General features: G+C 45.1%; 1 protein-coding gene across 1 annotated transcript in view; it reads left to right on the top strand.

Moving 5' to 3' along the window:
* The first annotated feature begins 1,496 nt into the window (after positions 1–1,496).
* Positions 1,497–18,823, top strand: part of slc12a2 (solute carrier family 12 member 2) — a 170,508-nt gene continuing 153,181 nt past the window's right edge. The window contains exon 1 of the mRNA XM_060908373.1: positions 1,497–2,406. Coding sequence (XP_060764356.1) covers positions 1,873–2,406 — 534 coding nt within the window. The 5' untranslated portion in view covers positions 1,497–1,872. The remainder of the gene's footprint in view (positions 2,407–18,823) is intronic.

Genomic DNA, 18,823 nt, shown 5'->3' with positions numbered 1-18,823 from the left:
CCAGTTAACCTAACCTGCATGTCTTTGGACTGTAGGTGAAACCGACACAGACACAGGGAGAACATGTAAACTCCACACAGAAAGGCCCTCGTTGGCCGCTGGGCTCGAGCCCAGAACCTTCTTGCTGTGAGGTGACAGTGCTAACCACTACACCACCGTGCCACCTTCAAAATTCATTAATTCCATCCATCCATTATCTGCAGCTGCTTATCCTGTTCTACAGGGTTGCAGGCAAGCTGGAGCCTATCCCAGCTGACTATGGGTGAGAGGCGGGGCACACCCTGGACAAGTCGCCAGGCCATCACAGGGCTGACACATAGAGACACACAACCATTCACACCTACGGTCAATTTAGAGCCACCAATTAACCTAACCTGCATGTCTTTGGACTGTGGGGGAAACCGGAGCACCTGGAGGAAACCCGCACAGACACGGAAAGAACATGCAAACACCACACAGAAAGACCCTCGCCGGCCACTGGGCTCAAACCCAGAACCTTCTTGCTGTGAGGCGACAGTGCAAACCACTACACCACTGTCTCATCTCATCTCATTATCTCTAACTGCTTTATCCTGTTCTACAGGGTCGCAGGCAAGCTGGAGCCTATCCCAGCTGACTACGAGCGAAAGGCGGAGTACACCCTGGACAAGTCGCCAGGTCATCACAGGGCCGACACATAGACACAGACAACCATTCACACTCACATTCACACCTACGGTCAATTTAGAGTCACCAGTTAACCTAACCTGCATGTCTTTGGACTGTGGGGGAAACCGGAGCACCCGGAGGAAACCCACGCGGACACGGGGAGAACATGCAAACTCCGCACAGAAAGGCCCTCGCCGGCCACTGGGCTCGAACCCAAAACCTTCTTGCTGTGAGGCGACAGTGCTAACCACTACACCACTGTCTCATCTCATCTCATTATCTCTAACTGCTTTATCCTGTTCTACAGGGTCGCAGGCAAGCTGGAGCCTATCCCCGCTGACTACGGGCGAAAGGCGGGGTACACCCTGGACAAGTTGCCAGGTCATCGCAGGGCTGACACATAGACACAGACAACCATTCACACCTACGGTCAATTTAGAGTCACCAGTTAACCTAACCTGCATGTCTTTGGACTGTAGGGGAAACCGGAGCACACCCATGCGGATATGGAAAGAACATGCAAACTCTGCACAGAAAAGCCCTCGTTGGCTGCTGGGCTCGAACCCGGGATCTCCTTGCTGTGAAGCGACAGCGCTAACCACTACACCACCGTCCCGCCTTTGAAATTCATGAATTGTTCTATTTAAAAAAAAACTAATAAAATTTGTCGAATTCAGTCCATTAAACAAAAATAAATTTTTTTTTATGACCAACACTTGAAAAATCTCCAAGACTGCCTGAGCTCTCCATTCAGTCGCTTCACACTGCTGTAGCCTCCACCCTGAACACGCTACCTACCGGAAATCTCGCGAGACTTGCTGTCATCCCGCCCCTGAAGCGATGCCGTATTGCAGTGTGTGTGTGAGAGAGTTGTGAGAGCGCGCGCGTGTATATAGCAGTGAAAGCAGAAGGCGGAGTTGGCACAAGGTCGCTCGAGCATCACGCGCAGCTAGCTAGCGATCAGATCATCACTCCGAACCGCATCCGGTACCTCAGCGGCGCTCCGTTAAACACGAGCTCATGCCTCCCTCGCGGGTTCGGTAATCTGGATTTGTGTGAAGTCACAGCCTGACTGACTGACTGACTGAACCCGCGAGCGGAAACCGGACGAGTCTTTCCGTTCACTCTGTACGTTAGTAGTGAGCGCGCGCGCGCGCGAGCTGCCTCTAGTGATAAAAGCGAAGCGCGTGGCAGCATCCCCGCATTCCCCCGGGCCCGGTAGCCATGTCCGCGCTGCCCGGCTCCTCCTCTCCGACACCGGCACAAGCCCCGCAGCAGGAGATGGACTTCCTGAGCTCGAACAGCGACAAAGCAGCGTCCGGTCCGACCCCGAGTCAGAGCCGCTTTCAGGTCGATCTGGTAGCCGAGGCGGCCGGCAGCAGCGATCAGACCGGCGCTCCGTCCCCGCACGCGGAGGATGAGGACACCGGCAGAGCGCGCGCTGATGAAGAGGCGAAGGGCCGCTTCCGCGTGGTGAACTTCGCGGACGCCGGCGGGGCCCCGAGTCCGGACGCGGCTCCCGGTGACGGCCTGCAGAACGGCGACACGGCACTGAGTGAAGGCAGCATTCACTCCTCCACCGGCGGCCAGCAGCACCACCACTACGACACGCACACCAACACCTACTACCTGCGCACCTTCGGCCACAACACCATCGACGCCGTGCCCAAGATCGACTTCTACCGGCAGACTGCGGCACCACTGGGCGAGAAACTCATCAGACCCACCCTGTCTGAACTGCATGATGAGCTGGATAAGGTGAGAGAGATCACAGCTGTTCCCAGCACTGCTGGTATAACCCGACTATAGGTCTCAGCTGCAAGGTTGCCAGATTTGCACTGCCTTTAAAAAAAAAAACAACTTTTGCATTAAGCTCCTAAAACATCAAATCAGCTCAGCATTGCAGTGCAGTCACCAATCTGGCCACCCCTCTCTCTCTCTCTCTCTCTCTCTCTCTCTCTCTCTCCTTTGTCTCCTTTATTTTTCTGTCTCTCTTCATTTCTTTGTCTCCTGTATTTCTTTCTTTTTCTTTCTGTATTTCTTTGTCTCTTCTTTATTTCTGTCTCTTCTTACTCCAAAAAGTTTCTCGACACCTGACCTCATATAGAATGTCTTTCCATCCTGTAAAAACATTTACAATTTCCCTGGACTGGATCTCAAGGCCCAAAGTCGTTCCAGCACGACAGTGCCCCTGTGAACATAATGAGATGGTTTGTGTAGAAGAACTTTCTTTCTTTCTTTCTTTCTTTCTTTCTTTCTTTCTCTGACTCCAAAAAGTTTCTCGCCATCTGACCCCATATAGGATGTCTTTCCATCCTGTAAAAACATTTACAGGATGGAAATCCTGTAAATGTAGAGATCCCTGTACTGGATCAGTGCCCCTCTGAACATAATGAGAGTTTGTGTAGAAGAGCTCGCTCTTTCTTTCTCTCTCTCTCTTTCTCTGACTCCAAAAAGTTTCTCGCCACTTGACCCATATAGGATGTCTTTCCATGCTGTAAAAACATTTACAATTTCCCTGGACTGGATCTCAAGGCCCAAAGTCGTTCCAGCACGACAGTGCGCCTCTGAACATAATGAGATGGTTTGTGTAGAAGAACTCTTTCTTTCTGTCTTTCTTTCTTTCTCTGACTCCAAAAAGTTTCTCGCCACCTGACCCCATATAGGATGTCTTTCCATCCTGTAAAAACATCTACAGGATGGAAATCCTGTAAATGTAGAGATCCCTGTACTGGATCTCAAGGCCCAAAGTCGTTCCAGCACGACAGTGCCCCTCTGAACATAATATATGGTTTGTGTAGAAGAACTCGAGTGACCTTCGCAGAGTCGTGACCTCAACCCTACGGAACACCTTTGGGATGAACTGGAACGCTGACCGCACCCCAGGCCTCATCACCAAACATCAGTGCTTGAGCTCAGTAATGCTCTTGTGGCTGCATGACCACACGTCCCAGAAGTGTGGAGATTATTGTAACAGCACAGGGGGACTAAATCTGGAACGGGACGTTCAATAAGCACACATCAGTGTGAGGGTCAGGTGTCCACAAACTTTTGGTTATGTAATGTAGTTTCATGAAGGGTCACACAATTTGTCATGAATAGAAACAAATGACTTTTGTCACAGTATTAATACGAGCATTAAGGGAATAATGGTGATGGTATTTGTGGAAAAAAAACGTGTATTGTAGATTACACTAAAATATTTATTTCAGTGTAATCTATTTATACACATCTGAAAGCTATGCGCTCAGATTTTCTGTATGTGTGATATATAATACACACACACACACACACACACACACACACACACGGTGTTTCAGAAAATTTGATATGATTTGAGATGTAAATATCCCAGAAACTACATAGTCTAGGCAATTGAAACTGAACAGGCTTAATGTTGAGCAATATCAGATTTATTCCTCAAAATTTGAATCAGAAATTCAGAGGTATGTGGATTCCATGAATGATTTTCACAGATTTTCAATATGCGCGCCTAACCCCAACCCTAACCCAGCCTTCCTCTTTGAACTTTTTGTGCTGTGTCCAAATCTGCATTGCAGTTGGTGCATTTTTAGAGAATTCTCTCATAAACGCACGCTGCACAGTCTTGTTCGAGCGCGCTCTAACACACAACACCACCTTTTCTTTTCCAGTGAATGGCATTTCTATACCTAAAAAGATGAAAACAAAAAACATTAAGCATAAAATTTTGACCTGTGTCCACACATGGTGTTAAAATTTGAGTCAGTTGAACGAGAATTGGCAAAGTTATTCGATTGTGAAATGATATCAAATTTTTTTGAAACACCCTATGTTTGTTATTCCACAAAATCAAATCGTACATGAGCTGATGGCCGACGAGGCACGTAGCACCAAGTTGGCTATGAGTCATGTATGATGAGATTGTGGATAGAATAAGTTATTCCACTCATTCACTGGATTTTGAGAAACGAAGCTTTTTTAATTTATTTCTAAATTTTTTCCTCATATAACTTTATACAAAATGTTTGACAATTATTTCCAGTTAAAATATACACAAACTGGTGAAATGACAGTAGCAATTTGTGAAAAATGCTGCTTTAATAATTCTTGGGGGAGAAAAAAATATGTTCTTACCATCAAATACTTCTCATTCCATATTTTGTTGCCTCTTTTTTTTTTTTTTTGTATTTTTTTGGGGTTTTGTTTTTGAGTAGTTTTTATTTCATCCTTGGTTGGTTCAGCAACACGCTCCGCCATTTTGTTTTTCTCTACTCACGGTATATAAGCTGATTAGCCTAGTAGTAGAGTAGCCAATCAGAGCGTGCGATTGCTCATATCCAGTGACTATATTTGTGTGTGTGCATATGCACGTTTCTACATTAAGCCTTGGTCACAACCGGCCGTACGTGCTCCTACGGCCGGTCTACATGCAAAAAACGCAAGAAACGCACGGAGGGCGCGCATGTGACGTGCTGATTTTCGAGCCGCAGACCGGCCGCAGAGGTTCTTTGTCATGTCAAACAAACTCTACGGGCGCTTACGTTTTTTTTCAGGTTGCAAGACAAACTTGCGGCCAACGTGCGTCTTTCTCCACGAACAAAAAAAAAATGCAGCGATTTGGGGAAACACCAAAAATCGCATGGCCAAAAAATCGTACGTCCGGTTGTGACCAAGGCTTTACAGGTGTTTAGCAGATGCTCTTATCCAGAGTGACGTACAATCTACCCAGAGCAATTGGGGGGGGTGAGGTGCCTTGCTCAAGGGCACTTCAGCCAGTCCTGCTGGTCCAGGGAATCAAACTGGCGACTTTTTTTTTTTGTCCCAAAGCTGCTCCTCTAACTATTACACACACGTGCACAAAAAAAAAAAGAAAAACCTGACACACTGACAGTTATAGCCATGTACTGACCGTTTGAGCAACTTCCCAATTTCTGGTACTTTCTTCGAGACATACAGTATGTGCAACATTTTCTCAAATTTGTATAAAGTGTTAAAGGTCTATTTTTAGTGTATTGAAAACAATCTAATGTCTTTTTTTTTTTTTTTTTGTATCGACTATAGGTGCAGATCAGCTCTGTGAGGATGGGACATTTGTTCACCAGTGGGGGGGAAAAATAGCAACTATTAACCTTTTAAAGTAGTTCCCAGTAGTGATCCATCTCTCGAAGACCGCCAACAGTCGCACACTTTAGCCGTTAACTCATTATGAAAGCCTCTGCTTCATATGTGAATTTTAGATTTTGTCAAGTGACCAGGTCCTTGAATTCCTTTCGGTGTTTACTGCAGGCTGCATATGTTTTGGCACCTCTTTTCAACTTAACCATATCTCTTCGAAAGAATTACTGCGCTTACTGGTGTTTTGACAGCACGCAATGGCGGGGACTTTTTGTAACAGAACCACCTACAGCTCTGGCATGCAAAGCATGTGATTTTGCTTGTGGGGCTTCAGAAATCCAGCTGTGTGTCACATCCAGGTGGGAAAGGTAAAGTTGTTGTTATTGTTTCAGTAATTAGCTTGCTTGTTTTTTTTAAAGGGGAACTGAAGTCGTTTTTAAACTGGTTTTATTTCTTAACGTGTTATTCAATCGTTTTAGTAACCTTATATCGTGACTCGCATTGGCAACTAATTGCAATTCAATATTATACTTATCGGCCTATTCGGTTTTTAGCCACGTCGAATTTGGTTCGTTTGGTCCACGGCAGGCGTCACTTATCCGCACGATCTTCACGAGACTTCGAAACGTGAAGTGTTAAGGCCAATTTATGCTGACAACCCAGTCCTCGCAGATAGCGTCTGCGTAGCCCCCCCACCTTCGCAGACGCTCTGCGCGCACCTCCCAAAAATTGTGACCACCGCAGACAGTGTCGCAGACAAGAGGGCTCTGATTGGTCCACTCTACATCCGCTGTACACGCACTTCCGCTTCCCTACTTTCCCGGTTTGTTTTGTTTTCACGACCACCATTTTTAAAAACACGAGCGAAGATGGAGCAGCACGAAGAGCGGTTGATTGAGGAAGTGAGGAAGTACGTACATCTATACGACTCCAGTTCTAGTCATTATAAGTAACCGGAGGATAAACACTCCACTAACCACACCCACCAACTACTCCTAGCGATTTCGCGACTTTGCGCCCCCTTGCGTTGTGGCGGTGAATAACATCGCGCACGCCTATTACTCCCCGCTCAACGATAAATTACAACTGTCTGCGAAAGCCTTGTCGCAAGAGCATGCAGAGGCCCTTAGTGCCACCATTTTGAAAACTGTTTTCCAAATGAAATATTGCACAAAAGCGAGTTTAAATGACGATTACTGCTTACTTTTTTCAAACTATCAAAACAAACAAAACTTCCGGCTTGATTACATCAGCATTCGAAAGAGGGCGCGCGCGTCTTTTGACAACGTTGGCAGATGTCAGTGACTTTGATTTCCGCTGTACGCTTTACTTCCGTCCTACGATGTCTCGCACAGGTCTCAACGAATCTCGTTTACGGACATCGCTTTGACACATGGACGGATATATTAAAGAACATATTTCAAAACACTCATAACTTGCTATAGCAGCGACAAAATAGCTGTCAGAAATGCGTTCCTATATTTAATAAAATGAGAGAAATAGAATTTTGATAATGAAAATTTGCCTTCAGTTCTCCTTTAATAGGTACCGGGATAAATTTGAAGTTTAGTAAAAGACGGAAGAACCCGTTTATTTGGTAAGCGTCTGTAAGTGCACTCTTGGCTGAGTGTCCGGGACGAAGCACACAGGGTGTTGGGGTCTTCGAAGTTCATATACGCTTTCACTTGTAGCTTTACACAGTTTGGATCCCGGCAAAATGAAGAGGTAGACGGAGAGAGCCTGAGTCCTGTCGTTTTAAATATTAGTATTCCCCTGGCTTTGGTTTTAGTTTGGTAAGAATGCCAGTTTTGGATTTTAGACCGTTGAATGTTCTTGTTTAAGTAATGGCAACGTCGTGCAATGTTGACATTCCAGCTGAAGTTTTGTTTTGCAGTTGAGGCGAGGAAGAATAATTATGAATGTCTGCATATCTGTCTGACTCTTTTTCCTCTCCTTTCTTAGTGCTTCCTGCTATAAGTCTCTTCTCTTCTTTTCATTAGTGAAACCAGGAAAACTAACCTGCCACAGAGATGATGCAATCTCAGGACTGATGAAGTAAAAACCGAGACGCATACTTTGTTCTAAGTTCATGATTCTTTGCAAGGGTGTAAACTGTCTAGCCTGAACGTACGGCATTTTGGAGGCTGTAGCTCGCCTGTGTCTGATGAACATACCATGCTGTCCTCACGTGGAACGTAATGAACACAAAATAGGGCACACCTGGGTGTGACTGACCAGTCAAGTCTATTCTAGTATTATGGGATTGCACTCTTTTGCTAGCGTTATAACTCCGGACCGACCGTCCTTCACTTTCTCAGCGCTTTAGGACAAGGCCGTCATCGTTTTTGTACCTTTTTTTGGCCTCTTGTGTCACAGCTGTTCGTAACCTGATAGTGTTTAGACACTCTAGGCTAATACCATGTGTTTTGAAATGACACACAGTTGCTGCTACTTTAGTCTATTGGAATCTTGCCAAACGTGTTTTCTGATTAACAGCGTTTTCATTGATTGATTTAAGAAATGAATGCTTGATGAGGCTGCGTCCATTTACTGAACAAATCTGTGAGTTCATGTTGTCACAAGTCCCCAAACTGTTGGGCATCTTTTGCTGGGTTGTATTGCTTAGCACTGTCGCCTCACAGCAAGAAGGTTCTGGGTTCGAGCCCCGTGGCTGACGGGGGCCTTTCTGTGTGGCGTTTGCATGTTCTCCTCGTGTCTGCGTGGGTTTCCTCCGGGTATTCCGGTTTCCCCCACAGTCCAAAGACATGCAGGTTAGGTTAACATGGGACAGCCATGGCCTGAGGTTGGGCTGAAGTGCCCTTGAGCAAGGCACCTAACCCCCAACTGCTCCCCGGGTGCTGTAGCATAGCTGCCCATTGCTCTGGGTATGTGTGTGTGTGTGTGTGTGTGTGTGTGTGTGTGTGTGTGTTCACTGCTTCAGATGGGTTAAAGTTAGATGTTAAATTTCACTGTGCGCTTAAGTCTGTTCCGCTCTAATTTGCTACCAATCCTTTCTTGCTACCAAAAAAACCCCCGATCTCCTCTCCAGGAGCTTTATGCGCCTAAATCCTTCTGCACGATCTGGTCAGCGCTGAAAGGGTACTTGATCACTTCTTACATAAGCTCGCTGCTTGAATTTACGTTCCAGTGTGAATCGCTGCCCCATTTTTTTTGATAGAACCATATTTTCCTACTGTACTCATTGGCCAGCTGTTACTGCGCTACAAATCCATGACGCAATGGAAGTTCCTCTTGCCCTGAGTGGATCTTAAACAGAAATCAATGCATGTGCCAATACAGTTGGGTATAGCCTATTAACTGGGACTGAGCTCATGTCACTTGTCATTAATGTTTACCTGCTCACGGCTGAGGTTTCCCATCGTGATGGCTAACGTTATAATGGCACATTTATCATGTTTTGGCAAAGAACAGTGTGCATTGCTTGGTTCGGTGTGTGGCAGCAGGATGCTGGTGACGGATTGTGTGGAGGAGCTGCATGAGGTTCTGCATGAGATTGACCAGCCAGAGGGAAACCCTGACCGAGCAGCTTTATTCAGTGTGGCGCAGCCGAGCTGAGCCGAAACAGATTGTGCTGAAATATTGACGCCTTCTCTGCTGTCACTGCTGAGAGAGAAGACAGCTGATGGTTTTTTTTTTTTTTTTTAATTTTATTTATGAATTTTTAAATGTCATGAGCATAGAGTGGATTTATGAAGTTGTCAAGGGTTAGACGTAATGAGAAATTGTGTGGGGTTTTTTTCCCGCAACATTACGGGAAAACGGCTGGACCAATCTTCATGAAGCTTTCAGGATAGATGGGCCTTGGTCTCAAATAGAACCTCCAATGTTTTGTCAAGGTTACCAAAAAGGTCAAAATCGTTTTTGCTGCAAATGGTGTCCCAATGTAGCCTGGGAAATCCCATGCTGCTTTGCACAATCGTTCCGATCTGAAAAGACAGCATGGAAACTATGGTCTAAAGACTCGCCTGAGTTAGGGAGCCAATCAGAGAGTGGGGAGGGGTGGAAAGACGGTGACGCGTACTACTCGACAAACAGAAGCTTGTAGTTTATTTGGGACTGTTTACGGATCACGTTTAACATGGCGGTGAGCGATATGAACCAAACTAACCAAACCAGCTTCTCTCATATTTGTCTTGCACAAACGGCAGTAATCGTTCAGTGCCATTGTTTTCCTATTTTTGTTTTGCCTTCTCTTTCCTTCTCTTCTTCGCCTCTTCGTCGCTCTAACTACATCACTGGGTACAACTGCCATGATTGGCCATGGGCTACATATATGCCAAATGATAGACATTCGCAACGTCCAATAAACGGCCGTTGACAATCGTAAACCACACCTCCTCTACGAGAAATTCAATAGGCGGATTCCAGACCATATTTCACTTGTGATATGGTCTGGTGTTAACCAGACTAGTCCCAATGTCCTTCTGATTCACTTTCTCACAAGCACACGTGATTCTGGTTCTGACTGCAATGCCTTTTTCACAAACACACGATTCTGATTCTAAATCTGGGGCGTGTTCTCTCTCTCTCTCTCTCTCTCTCTCTCTCTCTCTCTCTCTCTCTCTCTCTCTCTCTGTAATATACAGTATATAAAAATAGGAGGGTTTTTATTTTTTTTAAACTATAACCTGACAGTTGGGCGGCACGGTGGTGTAGTGGTTAGCGCTGTCGCCTCACAGCAAGAAGGTCCGGGTTCGAGCCCCGTGGCCGGCGAGGGCCTTTCTGTGCGGAGTTTGCATGTTCTCCCCGTGTCTGCGTGGGTTTCCTCCGGGTGCTCCGGTTTCCCCCACAGTCCAAAGACATGCAGGTTAGGTTAACTGGTGACTCTAAATTGACCGTAGGTGTGAATGTGAGTGTGAATGGTTGTCTGTGTCTATGTGTCGGCCCTGCGATGACCTGGCGACTTGTCCAGGGTGTACCCCGCCTTTCGCCCGTAGTCAGCTGGGATAGGCTCCAGCTTGCCTGCGACCCTGTAGAACAGGATAAAGCGGCTAGAGATAATGAGATGAGATGAGAACCTGACAGTTGATGATTGAGAAATATTACCGTTATCAACTTGTAGGTATAAAATAAGTGCTGCCAGATGAGGTTTGTTTTGCCTGGCAACACTTGGGGCTATTTTATTTATTTACTTCTCTCATCTCATCTCATTATCTCTAGCCGCTTTATCCTTCTACAGGGTCGCAGGCAAGCTGGAGCCTATCCCAGCTGACTACGGGCGAAAGGCGGGGTACACCCTGGACAAGTCGCCAGGTCATCACAGGGCTGACACATAGACACAGACAACCATTCACACTCACATTCACACCTACGGTCAATTTAGAGTCACCAGTTAACCTAACCTGCATGTCTTTGGACTGTGGGGGAAACCGGAGCACCCGGAGGAAACCCACGCGGACACGGGGAGAACATGCAAACTCCACACAGAAAGGCCCTCGCCGGCCACGGGGCTCGAACCCGGACCTTCTTGCTGTGAGGCGACAGCGCTAACCACTACACCACTGTGCTGCATTTATTTATTTATTTATTTATTTATTGTAGCTGCTCGAAGAAGTAACTTCAACAACCAGAAAAAAAAAAAAACCAAAATCCTTTTATCGACAAGTTTTCATTTGTAGACTGTAATTTTGTGCAAAGTTTCATTTGCTGCACTACTCCCTTCAGCTGAGGTGTGATCTGATCTGCTTGACTGACTGCAGGATAATTTTCACGACGTGGGTTGATTAGTGCGCACAAGTGACGCGTCAGGAAACACCACCGAAACCAACTGGGGGGGGGGGGAAACATTTTGATGCAAAGCTGTGATAACTCTCTGACTACAACATGCACAATACTTCACCTCACCATTAAACATTTCAAGGGAAAATAAAGATGCTATCAGGCTTGAATAATATTTTGTATGAGAGCAGAACACACAAAAAAAAAACCCTCATGGCTGAAACCTTGGCCAAAGACGTTTGTCGAGGGCAGAAACCGCTCCGTTAGCAACTTTGGTAGATTTATATACGTGTTTATTTCTCTGTCTGGGTTAATGCCCTTCGCCTGACTCGCCCATGCATTAGCTAGTCAGTTAGGTTTCCAAGCACTAAAGCCTGGGACACTTTTACTTGCCTGACAGCTAGCTAGTAAATCTAATCGCTCCTCCCATGAGTGCCATTCTAAAGACTGTGAAATTAACGCAGGAGGATGAGCAATTTACAGATTTACTACTCGAATGTACATACTCCTTCCCCTTATTACACAGGGCACAGTAATCAAAAATCGAAACAAATAAGGCTACGTTCACACTGCAGGCTGAAGTGACTCAAATCCGATCTTTTCGCCCATATGTGACCTGTATCCGATCTTTTATTGACAATATGAACGACACAGATCCGATTTTTTTCAAATCCGACCCAGGCCGTTTGGATATGTGGTCCTAATTCCGATCCCTATCCGCTCTTTTCATATGCGACTTCAGTCTGAACCGCCAGGTCGCATTCATCCGACTTACACGTCATCAACAAGCCACAAACGTCACTATTCTGCACTGAAGTAGGCGGCGGGTCTCTCAAAAAAAGTTACAACAACATGGCGCATAATCACGGGCACAGATGGGGGGGGACTCGTCCCACCCAGATTTAAATTCACCTCGCTCGGTCCCCCCCACTTATAGGGAGGAAAAAACGTCTATGCTGTCTTTCTTTGCATAAGGCAAACCTCACGGAAAAATCAAAAGACTAATTACCATTCGGTTTATTGAGGTGCACAGCAGTGTATACATAGTTGCAACAATTCACATAAAACAAAGACTGATATTCGGTTGGCTGAGCTGCGCAGACTGCACAGGTTGCGAGCTCGAGCTTGGTTGCTATGGTTACTAACAACAAGTTTGACAGGCATATCGGGGTTGGGGTTGGTTTGCTGGCAGCTTTGTCCCCCCCAGTTTTTTTTGTCCCCCCCAGTTCAAAAAAACGTATCTGCGCCCCTGCGCATGACATCAATGCGAGGGACGCTTCGGGCTGTGAAGGTTCTGAATCTTCTCAATGGAAGGACACAGAGGTTAGGGAGCTGATTTCCATTTGGGGGGATGCAGCTATTCAAGCTAGATTGGATGGGTCATACCGCAACCGGGCGGTTTTACTTCCGTAAACACTGGCCATGCTCACTGCGTGTGACGTCGTCGTATCCTGCAATGCGCATGCGGAACACTTTTAGGTCGCTTTTCGTTCATACTGAGGATCACATACAAGTTGCATATATTTGTTAATGTGAACGACCTCACAAAAAAATCGGATTTCACAAAAAAATCGGAATTGAGCATTAAGCCTTGCAGTGTGAACGTAGCGCAAGTCTTGTTCTGATGGAAACCCAGAACGCTCCCCGCTTGGAACTGAATGTTGTACAAGGTAATCAAATCTTAGCTGTGGGTGAGATTAGTGTAAGATTTAATTGACCCACTGGGCTGTTGTGCTCGATTTGAGTTGAACTCCTCCGAATATCAGTTGTAAAACTGAGCGTGTTAATGTGTGTTTATATTGTTCAGTAAGATTCCGGTAGAGCAGTGTGTTCCTGGAGATTACTCGTCCTCTGACTGCGTCATGGCTCAAAATAGGCCAGAAATCTTCCTCCGCTCAATGTCTGGCTGTCTGGGTCTACGCTTTCCTGACTAGTTCGACAATATATTTTGCTTTCTTGATATGCAGTGTTGATCAACATAATCGCCATACCTTTAGTAGTTTTTCCTAGTTTATGTATTCTTTTGGGTGTTGGATTTTTTTTTTTTTTTAGCTGTCTATGATTTGTGGTGTTAAGGGACATATGTTGTACACAGAACATTTCTCCATCGTTTGAAGATCTGTGAGGGGGGGAAAGATGTGCTACACTGGAGAACATGTTGCTGTGCTTGGATAGTGTCTGATTTGGCCAAGCACACCATGAACTCAGTTGGCATTGTCTCCTCACTGCAAGAAGGTTCTGGGTTCGAGCCCAGCAGCCGACGGGTGCCTTTCTGTGTGGAGTTTGCAGGTTCTCTCCGTGTCTGCATGGGTTTCTTCCGGGTGCTCTGGTTTCCCCCACAGTCCAAAGACATGCAGGTTAGGCTAATTGGTGGCTCTAAATTGACCGTAGGTGTGAATGTGAGTGTGAATGGTTGTCTGTGTCAGCCCTGTGATGACCTGGCGATGTGTCCAGGGTGTACCCCGCCTCTTACCCATAGTCAGCTGGGATAGGCTCCAGCTGGCCCGCGACCCTGCACAGGATAAGTGGTTACGGATAATGGATGGATCAACATGAACTCCAAACGGAAAAGAAAGGGCTTATTGAACATCACACACTCGCTCCTGATTGGCTTTCACATGGAAAAGGAATTGTACATTTTCAATCTGTTATTCAGTCAGTCTAACAAAAACAATTTAATTTGTAATCATGTTCTTTTAGTGAGGTGTCGTTCGTTTTTCTCAACAACCCGGTTTCCTTTAGGGCCAATTTATGCTGACAACCCAGTCCTCGCAGATGGCGTCTGCGAAGCCCCCCCCCCCCTCGCAGACGCTCTGCGCGCACCTCCCAAAATTTGTGACCACCACAGACAGCCTCACAGACAAGAGGGCTCTGATTGGTCCACTCTACATCCGCTGTACACGCACTTCCGCTTCCCTACTTCCCCGGTTTGTTTTGTTTTCACGACCGCCATTTTTAAAAACACGAGCGAAGATGGAGCAGCACGAAGAGCGGTTGATCGAGGAAGTGAGGAAGTACGTACATCTATACGACTCCAGTTCTAGTCATTATAAGGACAGCTCATTATAAGGACAGCGGTGTTGAATGACCTGTTGCTCAGTAACCGGAAGATAAACACTCCACTAACCACACCCACCAACTACTCCTAGCGATTTCGCGACTTTGCGCCCCCTTGCGTTGTGGCGGTGAATAACATCGCGCACGCCTATACTCCCCGCTCAACGATAAATTACAACTGTCTGCGAAAAGCTATCTGCGAAAGCCTTGTCGCAAGAGCATGCCTTTAGCTTTCTGGCTTCTGTGCGTTTGCGCACTCGTATTATTTTAGATACACTTTCAGTTAATGCAGTGAAAAATCACTTGAATCTCTTTGGATAAAAATAAGCACAAATAAACAGATGTGCACAAGCGCTGGCGACTGGCGTTTTTCTCCGTCTACACAGACAGTCTACGCCGGCTACTCAGTCCCAGGGGGAAAAAAAAAAGTTCCTTTCAGTAGTTCAAGGGTGTGTGGTGGTTTTTTTTTTTTTTTTTTATAAATCGTCTCCACTGTCCATAATTTTCAGCAAATCCAGTTATTTCACCACAAAATTGTCTTTGATTCGGGTCATGATCGGAAGTGACGCCATATTTGTTGATCGAGTCTCGTGCTCTGATTGGCTGAGCCAGACCATGTGACCATGCCATAGCGTATATAGTTATGTTACAGAGCCAGGCAGCATACTACAGAGGGGAACTGAGAAAGCCAAGCATGCGTGCACATCTGGAGGGAAATTTCATGCTTGTTTTGCAAGTATTTTACAGGGAAATGGTTAGTAATTTATTAGCTGAGAATGCACCAGAAGGCTTGTAAATTTCAAAATTTTCTGAGGAGGCGTGCCCCCAGACCATGCCGCAAGTTCCAGAACCACCTACTACTATGTTTTTTTTTTTTTTTTTTTTTTTTTTTAAGTCGGCTATTTCAGATTTTCCGGAAGAACCCTGATACTTTATCAGTACGTTAATTTCAACTTGTACTTTCTTTCACTCGCAGTTTTCCTTTTCCTGCAGACTCTCAGAATGACGTGAGCTGTAACCAATCAGCAACAAGCATCTGATGATCAGTGAAGAGCTACCAGTTTGCTGGAGCATTTTGCACTCGAAACCTCTGTGCTGATTGGTAGCTTTATGCCTTTTCATCCTGGTTTTTCAGGGCCTGGTGCAGAGGTGATATCTAAGCTTCTTTAGATTTTACAGATGACTTCCTTCTATTGAAGAGAATGACATGCTGCGAAACTCGACTCTACCACATGGCCACACACACACCTGCCCAGCTGGGTTGAATGGGGAAGCAATGGATGGACCCTTCCTTCTTTCTCTACCCTTTCTACAGTAGTTCAGTATTAAAGGGCACATGACACTGCTGGTACTCGAACCTGGCTACCAGCTATAAACAGGGATCCCAGACGTCCGCTATTTAGCGGAATTCCGCTATTTTCTAGCGAAAGTGTTTTTTTTTTTTTTTTTTCTTTTTTTTTTAAATCTCTTGTATATCCATTAAAAATATGTTTAAGTAAAATGACCAGCAGAATACGTTCTGATTTGGTTTGCTTGTTTAGCGATGTTTGTTTTCGTCGGCTTCGTTTGTTCTCGTTGACATTCGGGAACACTCGGAAGTTAAATTGATGTAAATACTGCGAGCAGTGTTGCCAGATTGTGCGGTTCCCCGCCCAGTTGGGGGGTTTCAAGTGCGTTTTGGCGGGTTTTGAACATATTTTGGGCTGGAAAACGTCAGGAGTATCTGGCAACACTGACCGCGAGACTGTACGCGATAGAACAAGAAAACAATATGCCTGCGCCCATTTGCTAGAAAACATGTTTTAACTCCATTCGTGCTTTTGTTTCTAATGCGTTGAACTTAATTCAGAGCACTGCAGGAACATCAGAAAAGCAGAAGGAAAGATCAGAGAAACAAAAGCAGAGAAAACTGGAGGAAAGACAGAATGCACCCCAGAAAAGAGCATTACATTTCTTTGCAGTGAAACCTTTCAAAAAGAGAGAGGTTTAAATCAAATATCTCCAGTATTTGCTGTACATATGTATATATCTAATATTACTGAATCATTGATTTCTGCTCATATTCATGATTTTTGAAAAATGAATGTGGCTTTTATTAGACCTAGTTTTGACATTGACTTGAAACAAAAAAAAAATAAACAAATGAGATGAACTATGGATACTATTGTTATAACAATCAGTGGAATATTTAGGCAAGTATATTCTTCAAAGCTACATTTTCGTCTAATTTTTATAATTTTTATTTTGCCACTTATGTAATTGATTACAAAATATGGCATCAAATAGATACACATTATGGTTAAATTCTGTTGCTTTTCTATGTTAAATCTATGTAAAAAATGTGTTCTATGGCATCTTTAAATGTTAAAATCTCAACAGCTTCAGGCAGCCCCCTTGACCCCTGCTGATAGTTTCTTCTCATCTCATTATCTCTAGCCGCTTTATCCTTCTACAGGGTCGCAGGCAAGCTGGAGCCTATCCCAGCTGACTACGGGCGAAAGGCGGGGTACACCCTGGACAAGTCGCCAGGTCATCACAGGGCTGACACATAGACACAGACAACCATTCACACTCTCATTCACACCTACGGTCAATTTAGAGTCACCAGTTAGCCTAACCTGCATGTCTTTGGACTGTGGGGGAAACCGGAGCACCCGGAGGAAACCCACGCAGACACGGGGAGAACATGCAAACTCCGCACAGAAAGGCCCTCGCCGGCCACGGGGCTCGAACCCGGACCTTCTTGCTGTGAGGCGACAGCGCTAACCACTACACCACCGTGCCGCCCGGTGATAGTTTCTTACATTCCTTTATTTTTTTCAATTACTGCTGGGATCCCTGTATAAACATCATATTGTGTTGTAGAGGGTTCTCAGGAGTAGAACGTTACAGGACATAACAGGTTTTTATACGTTTAAGCATTATTTTTACGCTGTATTATTTTACGCGTATGCGTCTTACATTTGTGCTCAAAGTCTTTAGAAGTTGAGTTGATAAGGATAAGATCTATCCAGAAGAAGGAGCACAAAGAGAGAGAGACTCTCTCTAATGGTGATTATCCTTTAATTCAGTTAAATGACCAGACTGTTCTCACTTTCATCCGAATGACATCTATGGAGTTACAAATCATTTGCTGATGATTACATGACACAAAGCATGACTGTCTGATAATGAAGCTCATCTTTCCTTCTTCTGGATGAAGAGAAGACGGTTAATGTTACTAGCTCCGTGGCATGTTAAGTTTCACAGGCATGATCGTGGTGAAAATATCTGACCACAAAAAACCTTGCTCGCTATGCTTATCCATCTAAGTGCAGTTTGACAACATGTACAGTGTCTTGCAAAAGTATTTATCCCCCTTGGTGTTTGTCCTGTTTTGTTGCATTACAAACTGGAAGTAAAATTTGATTTTTTTTTTTTTTTTTGGAGGGTTGGCACTATCTGATTTACACAACATGCCTACCACTTTAAAGGTGCAAATTGTTTTTATTGCGACACAAACAAGAAGATGGAAAAAAAACAGAAATCTGGAGTGTGCATAAGTATTCACCCCCATAAATAAGAGCTGCTCCCACCAGTTCACTTCATAAGTCACATAATTAGTTGATTTAAGATCCACCTGTGTGCAATCGATCTGTCACATGATGTCTGTATAAATCAACCTGTTCTGGAAGGACCCTGACTCTGCTACACTACTAAGCAAGCAACATGAAAACCAAGGAGCACTCAACAGGTCAAAGTTGTGGAGAAATATAGATCAGGGTTGGGTTATAAAAAATATCCCGAACTTTGAATATCTCAGGGAGCACCATTAAATCCATTATAGCAAAATGGAAAGAATATGGCACCACTACAAACCTGACAAGAGAAGACCGCCCACCAAAACTCACAGACCGGGCAAGGAGGGCATTAATCAGAGATGCAACAAAGACACCAAAGATAACACTGAAGGAGTTGCAAAGATCCACAGCGGAGATGGGAGTATCTGTCCATAGGACCACTTTAAGCCGTACACTCCACAGAGTGGGGCTTTATGGAAGAGTGGGCAGAAAAAAGCCATTGCTTAAGAAAACACGTTTGGAGTTTGGCCAACAGCATGTGGCAGATTCCCCAAACACATGGAAGAAGATTCTCTGGTCAAATGAGACTGAAATTGAACTTTTTGGCCATCATGGGGAAATGCCATGTGTGGCACAAACCTAACACCCTGAGAACACCATTCCTACAATGAAGCATGGTGGTGGCAGCATCATGCTGTGGGGATGTTTTTCATCTGCAGGGA

This window comes from Neoarius graeffei, chromosome 25, assembly GCF_027579695.1.
Source record: "Neoarius graeffei isolate fNeoGra1 chromosome 25, fNeoGra1.pri, whole genome shotgun sequence".
In the NCBI taxonomy this organism is placed as follows: Eukaryota; Metazoa; Chordata; class Actinopteri; order Siluriformes; family Ariidae; genus Neoarius; species Neoarius graeffei.
This window is presented reverse-complemented; position numbering and strand designations above follow the sequence as displayed.